This window comes from Primulina eburnea, chromosome 1, assembly GCF_022965805.1.
Source record: "Primulina eburnea isolate SZY01 chromosome 1, ASM2296580v1, whole genome shotgun sequence".
Taxonomy (NCBI): Eukaryota; Viridiplantae; Streptophyta; class Magnoliopsida; order Lamiales; family Gesneriaceae; genus Primulina; species Primulina eburnea.
Window position 1 is genome coordinate 62103042 of NC_133101.1, and position 12488 is coordinate 62115529.

The 12488-nt window shown below is 31.8% G+C and overlaps 2 protein-coding genes across 2 annotated transcripts; one reads left to right on the forward strand and one right to left on the reverse strand.

Moving 5' to 3' along the window:
• Positions 1-2957: 2957 nt before the first annotated feature.
• LOC140809365 (uncharacterized) lies at positions 2958-3443 on the forward strand. Its single transcript, XM_073166965.1, has one exon. The coding sequence runs from the start codon at positions 2958-2960 to the stop codon at positions 3441-3443; it is 486 nt and encodes a 161-aa protein (XP_073023066.1).
• Positions 3444-5840: 2397 nt separating this feature from the next.
• On the reverse strand, positions 5841-7449 carry LOC140813700 (cyclin-U4-1-like). The gene is made up of 2 exons (XM_073172346.1): positions 7072-7449; positions 5841-6280 (listed from the first exon to the last, which is right to left on the reverse strand). The coding sequence occupies exons 1-2, from the start codon at positions 7404-7406 to the stop codon at positions 6034-6036; spliced, it is 582 nt and encodes a 193-aa protein (XP_073028447.1). The 5' UTR covers positions 7407-7449; the 3' UTR covers positions 5841-6033.
• Between the last annotated feature and the right edge of the window lie 5039 nt (positions 7450-12488).

Sequence of the window (12488 nt, forward strand, 5' to 3'; positions counted from 1 at the left end):
ATCCCTGAAATCTCCATCGGGTCCCTTTACTTTTTGGTTTTTCATTTTTCATTATTATTTCAGAAGGCTCAGTTTGCATTTGTTCCCATTCTCTACGTTTTTCTTATGTCTAACGTTATTGCTTATCCACACCTCGTTTTTTTTCAAGATTGATTGACCGATCCGTCATGTCTCGAGGTCGTCTTTCATAACATACCAACACATGAAACTAAAACTATTCAAACAGAAGACCAAGCATGAGACGAAGTTTGATCGAGATTTTCAGACTCGACTCTTGATCCACAATTTAAATCCACCCGAGATCCAAACTGGAAACCTTCCCTTCATTGCCATCCGATCGTTCTTGAACTTCTTATAACATGATACTCAGAGTCTCAGACAGATAAAAACGCTTCTCGGGAAACCATTACTCGCTGCAAGATAGGTTGCACACTCCGGTGGTGAAATTCTCGACCAATCAACTCATCTCTATAATCTCTGCCATCTGTATAACATAATTTTAAATCTCATAACAAATTGTAACTGATTTGCAAATCACAATAGATATTCATAATGGAGATATATGAAGGCTCAAAGCTTCAATACCACCTGGTTAAAAACTGCACATATAATCTGTCGCGTGCAACAAACAAACCACATATTTAGAAAGTCCGTAATCTCAATTTTGCAGTGGTTACAGAACACCTACACATTTCTTAAAGCGCCCTCTTTAAGATGGCGAACTCACATATTTCATTCTTCCCAGACTCGTAAACCATTAAAATTCAGGTAAAAACAATTTCCATTTTCCATTTTCCTGATACATATATCTTCCACTTCTCTCACAAATGCTGATAGTGCCGTAGTTACCAGCCAAATGGCGTAAGACACTACCAACTTGCTCAAGGTGAAGTGTTCGCCTAAGGGACTTCCCCCTTTTTTAGACTTAGAATTCTCGCTGTGATTTGTCTTATCTTTCGAAACCCAAGTGTACTCGCTTTGATACCAAATGTTATGGCTCAATCCACTTGTAATGGCAAGCGATTTCACGGCATTAAAACGCGACACATGCTACACGCCCATTTAAATACTCAATATCTTCCCGTGGTTTGGAGTTGTGGGATTTTGCCTAAAGTCTTCAACTTTTTTTGAGATTCAACGTCCTCGCTGAGATTTTACTACTATCCTAAACTCACTCCGAGTCGCTCTGTACCAAATGTAATAGTCAACTCACTTGTGATATTGTCTGTTTTGGTCAATAGTCTCACGGCTTTAAAACACGTTACAAGATATTTCTAAATGTACGGCATCTCTCCCGTGGTTTGGCGATGTGAGAAGCCTACCTTTTAAATTCTCATATTTTAGTCAGTCTTTTGGCCAAAAATGCTCGATGTGCTCTAAAACAAGTTTTTTAATGAGCTCACTTAACGAGCTAAGCTCGAGCCAGAATCGTTAAAATGATAAACAAATTAACAAACCGAACTCGAGCTATTCAAGCTTAGTGAATTAAAAAAGAAGCCGATCTCGAGCTCGGACCTATATATATCTTAAACGAGCTAAACTTGTGCATGATATTATTCGGCTCATCATGACTCGACTCGTTTACATCCGTAACGGCTGTGCTCTCTTGCAAATCAAGTATGTTCGTTAATTGATTTTGTTTTTATACAAACAACTACAAAGTCAAGTCTTTCTAAAAAAACAAAAACAAAAAATAGAAAGACGACCAAGAAACAAACCATTAAATCAACCCCTTGCCAATCAAGTATAACAAGATTGAAAATAACCCCCACGTGAATTATTTGGTTCACATTTACTATATTTATAATTATTTTGTTATGAGTACATGTCTCATGAGATGTTCTCACAAATCTATATCCATGAAATATGTCGGTTCGATCCATATTCAAAGTAAAAAACAATACTTTTGATATAAAATAATAATATTTTTTCATAGATCTGATCAAATAAGATATTCATATCACAAGATGAGACTGACTCGGTAAACGAAAACAAATTAAACACCGTAGCGTAGATTTGGATGACATGCATAAGCCCAAACCACCTTTTCAAAGAAGCACGTATTTGGTATTCTGTTGACAATCGTGACAAATCTCATACAGATGAAACCATATTATTATTATTATTATTATTATTAGAATATTCAAAAACAAAGAAACGTGTGGAAATTATAATACCATGCAATCCTAAAAAGATGTCCAAGTAATTTGGGCAGAAAGCCAATTAAGTCAAGCTAGTTAGCCAAATAGTTTTTTTTTTTAAAACAATTTAACCAAAGAGTTACGTTATAACTTCAAATGAAGACAAACTTATCCCACCCTCGATATTTATGGAATATGATAATCGTTTACCGATATAAATCAAAATATGATGTTATTAGTACCATAAACCACGATAACTTCAAATTTGAAGTCGTTAATTATGAACTCTTTCTTATAAACTTGGGATCGGAAACGAGAGAAACTGTATATAGATATGCTATTTTATATGTTTAGTTGAATGAATGAAATAAATCATGATGTCTTGTTTAGTTTTCGAGAGTTTTGATACTTTTCAAATGGATATAGTCCATGCACATTTCATCCTTGACGAGGGAGGGTTCACGACGTACGTTCGTTTATACAATTATTTTCATAATTAAGCAAAATATACTCGAATTTGGTCAAATTAAATCACTTTCCTGAACAACAAGATTTTGACGACCATGTCTAAATTAGTGATTCCATTTACGTTTCAAAACAAAATATGCGGTTTCATTAAAATCCACAAGAAAATTAACAGAAACTTCCTCGATCGTCATCGGGGATGATGTCAGATTTCTTCCATTTATGGCCGCTCGCCTTCACTTAATCTAAACCTTCACAAAAACCAAGTATTTATACACTAAGTTAAATCCTATTTCAATCTCTTTATCAAATTAAAGTTTTTCCATCACAAAGTTATAGAACACGTACAATATGGCTACTCCCCCTCAATCCATCAGAAGTAGCAGCCTGACAAAGCTCTCCTACAACGAAAACACCGAAAACCCAAACGACACCCGTAACGTCTTACTGATAGTTGCAGCACTGATCACTTCCGTAACATTTCAGGCAGTGGTAAATCCGCCGGGGGGTGTATGGCAGGAAAACAAGGATGGGCACAAGGCAGGAAGGGCGATTTATTCAGACCAAAAAGGAGCGTTTTACGCCTTCTTGATATCCAACACATTAGCTTTTTCGACTTCGATTCTGGTCCTGGTTTCTTTAACTTACAGGTTCCCTTTTCAAGTTGAGCTGTGGACTTCCATTTTATCCATGTTTGCGACTTATGCTTCTGCTCTTTTCGCCATAGCTCCTGATGAATCTGTGAGGTTTCGGGACCTGTTGGCTACTGCTGCAGTGCCCTTTGGGATTAGGATTTTAATGGAAATATATAAATGGTCGAAGACGAAGCGTATGTGACATATATATCTGTGTATATAGATGCATAAATAAATTATTGATTTGTAACAATCATAAGCTGCTCATGCAACCTAGTCGAATGATCATTTCTGTAATAATATAATTATGCAAAAATAAATGTATAAATCTTCTTATCTTTCAGATTAAATCATGCATTTTTCCTTTTCTCAGTCTCCGAGTATCTATCGAGTAAGTCTATGATACACTGAATTCGATCATAATTGGGCGATAATTTCACTAAAACATAAAAAAAAAGTATTAGTGAACTCCAAATTTTTGTTTTCAAGTGAGATGTTTGAACAATCATCTTATGAAAAAAAAAATCGAGATATCTATTCTCGGTATATAGCGGTTAGTTCGATCCTGGGTGTGGGGACAGTGCCCACACCTCATATCAATGGTTGAGATTCCACTTCATGGAGAAAAAAAAAATTAAAAAAAAAAATTGGGCCAGAAAAAATTCCAGCCTTGGATGTATCCCTGCAGACACTGCCTGCAGAGGTAAGATGGAATAATCTGTATATAGCATAGACTAATCCGGTATCTACTAGTATCTACCGTCGGTAAGCTAAAAATCCCTGGTCAGTAAGCTAGTTTTCATTTTTGTGACGGCCCACATGCCGAACTTTGTATGTATTTTTCTTTATATTTAATCCCATGCCCACATTTTTTTATGTTCACTATAATGTTCTTATCAAATATGAAAATATTCGATAAAGGGTGTGATGTATTAATTAAATTAAGTGCAAAAATTTTTGTAAGACAGTATTATGAGTCAATTTTTTAAGACAGATCTCCTAATTATGTTACAAAAGAAAATAGTATTTTTAATGCGAAAAATATTACTTATTATTGTCAATATGAACATAGTTGAATCGTCTCACGGATAAAGACTCGCGAAATGATCTCACAAAAAATCTGTCATTATTAAATAATAATGTATTCCGAAATTAATTATTTTTCAGAGCGAGGGAAATTTGAATTGAAAATAATAATCAAATATGAAGATATTTTTTAAAGTAATGAGTGGTGAAGCCACATTCAAATTGGCAAAGTCCGAGTGACTCAATTTTTTAAAAAAAAAAACCGTAGATGTAAAATTTGGATTAATTTGATATTATTCTTGATATATTAGTTTAAAATATTAAAAATTTAGAATTTAAAATTCTAGTTTAGGTAGGTCTATATTTCTTATTCACCATTGAGAAATGATAGGAAGATATTGAAATAATATGAAAAATACATTTTCAAAAAAAAATTAATAGAAATATTAATAAAATATTTATTTTCAAAAGTTGAAAATAATTTTTAAAACATATTCATTACAAAGTTAAACAGCGTAATAATTTTTTTAAAAAAGAATTATATAGTTTCTAGGCGGCTAGGCCGCGACAAAAACCTTTTAGCCTATGTATATGTAAATAGACCATCATGATATCCCTCACCCGGACCCCTAACTTGAGCCACAAATTTGTAAAAATTATTGTTTTTTGTTTAATTTTTTATTTTTTTTTTCAAAACTTCAATCATAATTTTAGATTTTTTTAGCTATCGGAATGAAATTCAAATTTCAAATTTTTTTCCAATTTTTTTCAATAAAAATTGATTTTTTTTTTAAATTTCGAGAATTAATATCCTCAAATTCCTCAATATCATTTCGAAAAAAGAAACACTAAGGATTTACATAAATTTCTCACTATTAAACTAGAGTAGATCTCTTGTGAGACGGTCTCACGAATCTTTATCTGTGAGACATGACAACCCTATCGATATTCACAATAAAAAATAATACTCTCGGCATAAAAAGTAATACTTTTTCATGGACGACCTAAATAAGATATATGTCTCATAAAATACGACCCGTGAGACCGTCTCACACAAGTTTTTACCATTAAACCAATGATTATCTATTTGAGTATAAAAAAATAAATTGTTCTTGATTAGATGAAGCTGTTGGTGGTCCCTTTATTCTCTCCATTGTCTTAGTCCCTCTTTCAAGTTGGCACATGCGCATGTATAAAAAAAATGAATAGAGTCCCATAATCGCACATGTATAGTGTTCCCTTCCCAGAATCATTTGCACCTGTCAAGTTGCGTGAACATCGTTGTATTCTCTTCTAAAAATGCCCACAACACAATGCAGCACATTTATGTAGTCACCCATATATATTATATATACTGTATATGACGTTTCACAAGATGTTCGGCCCAGAAATAACATAACTCGCATATACATATATAATTAAAACCCTTGAAGTTTAACAATATATTCGATACTAAAATCTTGTGGAGAAATATGGAAATAATGTTTCCATTCATGGCTTCAATGAATTAAAGAAATTAAATTAGAGGTACAATTATATAAAATCAAAATAACAATCCAGCCAGGCTGCAAACAAGAAATATTAATGTATGTACATCGTCCCAACGCTTATAGAAATATATTCCCCACAACATCATACTAAAAAAAAAATATTACAGCACATGCATAACCAAATAATTTGCCCATCCAGCCAAAAAACTTAAAAAAAAAAAAAAAAAAACTCCTAATTCTACTCTGGCTAGAAAAAAGTAAGAAATTACAATGTGCTTAAACAGCAAGCTGCTGATGGGATGATTCATCTTCATAGTTTAAACTGAGAAAAAAATTGGAAGATTTTGCAGTGATGTGTGGATGAAGCATCATTTCCTTTTGGAGGTAAGAATAATATGTGTGAAAAGTGGAGGGAGTCACATTCAAATGGAACCCTAGTCCAAACAAGAAATCCACTTCAAGAAAGTTCATTTCTCTTGTGCTGATTCCTCCAACTTTAGCATAGTATGCGTTGTTGTAGTACCTGCACCGATCATATATACCAATATTAGAACTACACATATATAATTTCTTCGAGTTAATTAACATCTTAGTTTATCCGCGGATTCGTCACGTGTGCTTGATCCCGGCCATTGATCAAAAGATGTCAAGTTTTGGGAATTTTCGAAATGATATGTTTTGAATTTTGAATGAATACATGCTTTTCTATACAATATATGTGAAAATGGGGCATGACCATGTGATATGAATGAGTGATGCTAAATTTGGCTAACCTTTAATACACTTTCCGGCCCACATTGCATGAGTGGCCACAGCTATTTCAAGACTAATTTGAAATTTTGAAAAAAAATTATAAAATATTAATTAAGTGAAAGCTGGACGAAATTTAATCAAATTTATATATGGTTGCACTGTCATATTCAAGAACATGTACTAAATTTTAAAAACTTCAATTTGACTTTGTTAAAATTTCATTAATTAAAGTGGAGATCACATAAGTTAAAGCAAAGGCTTAACTAGTCAGAGTCGCTCATAATTTTGAACCGGACTCGAAAATCAACAACACAAAAAACAAATCCTCCCAACCCGATATTTCTTGTCAAAACTTCATAAATCCAGCAAGATTTTTGAAAATAAATCTAGAAGAAATAATAAAAAGTTTTTTAAAAAAAATATACATATCCTCGAAACTTTTGGAAACCAACCCATAGCAACTCAAGAAAACTTCATGATTGAAGCAACCAGATTCTTGAAAATAAATCATAAAAAAATAAAAACAAATAACTTCATATAATTAGTAAAATGAGAACTCACATGTCATCCATGAACTTTGCAGATACCATGACACTGGCGATAAGCAGCCTGTGAACGTTGAAGGAATTGATCTGCAACGTCGGTTGTCGCTGAGTGAACCGATCAAGATAGACGTAGGCAACAATGTAGCAAGAAGGGCTACAATTGGCATACTTGAAGATTCTTTCGAGATAGGTTTGAATTGAGATGGTTGGCCTCGTGAGGCCATGGAAGACTGAAATCTTCTGGGGTTGGGATGTACGGTTGAGATCGTTCGACTCCGCCACTTGTTGCAGGAGAGAAGAGAGGAAAGTGATGAGTTTAGGCATCCCATCTGGGACCTCTACTTCCGCCATTGTGTGCAATTTTGATTCTTGGATCGATATATATATATATATATATATATATATATATATATATATATATATATATATATATATCGCCTGCTGGTGTTCACTTTTTTCTATTTTTCTTACATTTATCATAATATATACCAACAAACTGTAGGATGGTCGTTAATTTGGCAGGTAATGTCAAATTACTAAAACGTCCTTGATCCTCGAAGGTTGGCCACAATGTATTTGATTCAAATATATATGAAAGGATTATTTTTAAAAAAATGGTTTGTCAAATTTGTATTTTACTAACTCCCCGACATTAATGGCATACGAGTGTAATCATTAATTTGCCTACACTTCGATGCTTTTGTGGGATATTTTGATATATAGATTCAGTGAAATTTTTTCAAAAAAATGACTCTCTCCAATGAAAATACACTCGTGATGATCATTTTTTAAAATGAAATGTCGACTAAAATTAGATAACAAATGCTCCTATTTTGTGCACTAAGTATGATTATGTGTTTGTATGCAAACATATATATCCTTTTCAGAATTCAAATTTTAGAACAACAATTTATTGATGACAAAAATTTGATATCGTTTTATACATTTTGAAGTGAAGGGGATATATTTTTTTAAAGCATTATATGCATGAGATAATAATGATTCTTCAATTTGAGCTCATATCTTGAAAAGGAGGGAAATATTAAATTAGTTATCGATAAGAATAATTTTATAAAGTTAAAGGGAAATGCGATATGGATCTTGATCATATGCATTTATTTCTTTTCTTTTCGTTTTTTTTTTTTTTGGAATATGCAGCTTAGATGATCATGTGATTTTATGCTGGATTAATGGATATTTTGAGTTGTAATTTTGCCCTTTTCAAATTTAAAATCTTATAGTTTCTTTAATTATCCTTAAAGATGTTGATTTTGCCACATTTCACATCTTTTATTTTATACTACTACAATCATATTCGATTCTCTAGCTACAATCATAACATTACTTCATGCTTTTGCACTCCTACATCATAAATACTGCCTTCACTGCTGATCTAATGATAATTATTGGTGTAAATATGTGAAGTTTATGTTTGACCTCACATATTTATTTATTTATTTATCAAAAAATAATGTTCATAATTGGATCTTTCACAGATAAGATGAGTTCTTAAATGAATCATATGTAATGTAGTAAATTATATTTTCATGCTTAAACATGGATAAGATAGATCTATTGCCAACCCACTTAAAAACCCTCATTTAAATGTTGTTTTGGCTGACTCAATGAGATGTCATTATTTAAACAATACAATCCCCATACAAGTTATTTGGTTACAAAATTATGTCTTGATTATCATATCTGATGGGTATTAGTCTAGGAAATATTTATTTTTGTGAATATTATTTTAGACATAATTAAATGGATTAAAGTTATAAAGATTGGGGTAGGCCATTAATCAAGGTAGATAGGCTCAATAAAAAGCCCATGACCCGTCATGGAAATCTATAAATAGGAGCTATCTCTCCATTTTGAGGGGGATTTTTTTTATCTCATCATATGCTCCATAAGTATCTAACTTTTGAGAGTACATATTTTGGAGTGTTTGCTAATTTGAGAGTGGAGGATTTTTGTTGGGTATCTCGCAATACCCCTAATCTCGTTTCGTGACACAGGTGGCGACCCTAATATTTACTGCAGCGGACACTGGAGTGCGGGTTATTCTCTCATAACAACGTGTCCACCCGGATAGATTGATCACCTGAATTTTGTACTGCATCAATATCACGTCAATCAAAACATTAATTTTTTTTTATCTCACGTCAATCAAATAATCAAATATGAAATTATGATGTCGTCTTTCATATCTTTTTATTTATATTTATTAATTATTTAAAAAGGATAAATTCATAATGACCATATTATTTCAAATTTAATCGGTCAAATTCAACATATTATTATTTATCAAATAATCCAACATTTTAATAATCAATACAATATTTTATCACATCCAATCAAATCCAACCATAAAGTAAACGGACTATACGTACAGTGTGTGTGCTAATTAATGATGGGCATGATTTTTATTTTTATTTTTATTTTTTTGGCATACCTTTTAAAATAAAAAGGGTATAATGGGTAGTTCAGAAAAGAGTCGAACAATAGAGATGTAGATGGAGAAATTGACTTTACAACCAGATGCCAATTTGCATGAGTAATAACATGCTGGCAAAGCACAATGGTACCTTCCTTCTGTCTAGTGTCTTAAATATTGTCATTGTATATTAATTTCTTGATTAGATTGCATTCTTTCTTGGATTATTTCTAATTCATAATGAGTACAGTTTAATTTCTTCATTTCTTTAATTAAAAGAAAATAAAAGGGTAACTACAACAAAAATAGTTTTTCGCAGCGCGCAAATTCTCTTTCCGCGACGAATATTGCACGCTGCACAACTACAAGATGTTGAAAGTTCAAGATTATCCGCGGCGTACATGTGCACGCTGTTAATACTATTATCTGCGACGTGCTAATACACGGAATAAAATATAAACAACAAACTAATTTGATTTTATCTAAAATTTAAAAGATAGTTGTTTATGTGTTTTCGTCTCATATATCGGTACATCCAACATGCATTGACCTTATATCAGAGAAAACATATATTTTGTTCTTTGTAAGCGTTATACACACCGAATTGCATGTGTTTGTCCATGTGATTATCCTCATCCCACCATCTTTCCATTACATAGCACCCTCTCCCCACCACACAAAATATAATTACTATTATTCCGCTCAAAAGAAAAGGAAAAAAAAAACCATAATACATGTGTGTGTTGAAATTTTTGATTGAGTAGGATATCTTATGAGATGGTCTCACGAATCTTTATCTGTGAGACGGGTCAACCATACTGATATTCACAATAAAAAGTAATACTCTTAGCATAAAAATTAATATTTTTTCATAGATGACTCAAATAAGATATATGTTTCACAAAATACGATTCGTGAGATTGTCTCACACAAGTTTTTGTCTTTTTAATATATCAATCAATTATAATCAATACACAAACACTTCATTCCATATAGTTTGATGCTAAATGACTTGTAAGAACAAATACCAAACACCGGATTTTCCCTTCATTCCATGCTGCGGATCATAATGGATGGTTTCAAAACATGTGTTTACTCGATTTCTCTTGTGCACATGAATAACCCAAGCCACAAATGAGATATAGCCAACCAGGTTTATATTAACTATCTCACGTTTACATGTTATGGAAGATGGTACATGTCTGATAATTGGGTGGACCTATCCTCCACCCTACATTTTGTGCTTTTTTTAGTGGCCATTTTGGCTCTAAAACAATTTTGTCACATACCCGAATTTGTAGGGAATGGTTTTTCACATGAAAACAATAACATTTTTCATTCTTCTTTATGAAACTTCACTTCGCTGCCGGGTTTCATGTTGTGTCTCACATGTGAATATTAATAGTTGATTTGATATTAAATTACTGCTATGATATTATTAGCATCTTTTGTATTTGATATTATTTTGTTATGAGACAATATTTAATGTGCGATCAAGTCAAATAAGTTTGTTGTGTTTATTTGATTTTGAGTAAACTTTAGATGTTTGGTTAATATTGTTCAGAAAACACATGAAAAATTAAAATGTGTGTAGTTAAGAGTCATATTTTTGGAAAAACAATTGACAAGAGATGATAACATTTAACAAGAGAAATAACGAAACCAAGCACTCGAACCATTGTAAAACTAAATCCTGAAAATATATCAAAATATGAACCAAGTTATATAAAGAATTTTATCTAGTTTTAATAGGAAGAGGAAAATTTTAAAATTTAATCTGTTTGATTCGACTCGTGTTTTCCAATCACGTTCATGTCTTTTTTCATATAATAATTTTTAACATACTTTGAATTTTTCGATTATATTAGATATATGCTCATCACATGCATCCACATCCAACATGAAACAAAATTGTCATATAAAATTAGTTTTAATAAATCTTTAAGGTATTTAATTACAAAAGTATTGACACTCACATTATCTATTGTGATCGAGATTATTTTATTTGTATGCCATAAATTTTAACAAAATTTAAAACACACACGCACACGCACACACACATATATATATAGTGTATGTGTTATTCGACGATTCTAAATGATATAGCGTTTAAATTATTTTTTGTGTTTAAATTCTTTTTTACATAATCTAAGTTTTATTAGTCCAGTGACATGTAACAATAAGATAAGATTCATATTTCAAATTATTCCAAATATCATTTTTCAAACTAACTTTACAAGAAATATTTGAAAGTCTTTATACATATCAAAACAATATTTCTTAAGTGTGCGCTTAGTAATATTGTGAAAATTAATACTTGTAAATTCAACAAAATTTTTTTGTAAAGTTATCATAAAAGGTTGACAAAATTTCATAACAAATTTAACAATGACTTTTGAAAAAAAAAATTTGTAATTGTGAAAGTTTTATCACTTCAAAGATTAATTTGTTGTTGGGTTAATTAGTTTCCTATTGAATGGTTGTAGAGTATCAATGTCAATTTTATATATTTTACTAATTTTTTTTTCCAAAATGTCGGTACTACCAGAATCACCACCCGTTTTGTAAGAATATTTGGTTTTGCAAATTTTACATACGACAAAAGAGTTATTTGTCCCTTCTTTTTCAATAATAAAGTGATCTGAAACTTTGCTTCACTTTGATCGGACTGTCGTCATGCTCGTTTCTAGCGTGTCGCTTGATGGGCGAACCATGATATGTCCCTATATCTTTGTTGGGGAGTTCCATGGTTTCTTCCTCCTCATAGTCAGGTTCGAATTCATCAAAGTTGGAGATGTAGTTAAAATATTCACCGAAATCGAAAATGTATTCACCTCCACGACTACCACGGTTTGAAGATGACGCCATTGAAATTCGAATTATTTATATTAGTAAATTGCGAAATAGTAAGTAGAATATTAAGCGTGGATAAAATTATAACAAAAATTATTAAATATATGTTGTTAAATGATAGCGAAGAAAGAATTAATTGTAGAGAA

Bases quoted from the DNA above. Each gene is read 5' to 3' on its own strand.
- LOC140809365 (XM_073166965.1), top strand. From the start codon at position 2,958: ATGGCTACTCCCCCTCAATCCATCAGAAGTAGCAGCCTGACAAAGCTC.
- LOC140813700 (XM_073172346.1), bottom strand. From the start codon at position 7,406: ATGGCGGAAGTAGAGGTCCCAGATGGGATGCCTAAACTCATCACTTTC. The intron at 6,281-7,071 runs GTGAGTTCTCAT...TGATCGGTGCAG, and splicing joins GCAAAGTTCATGGATGACAT to GTACTACAACAACGCATACT.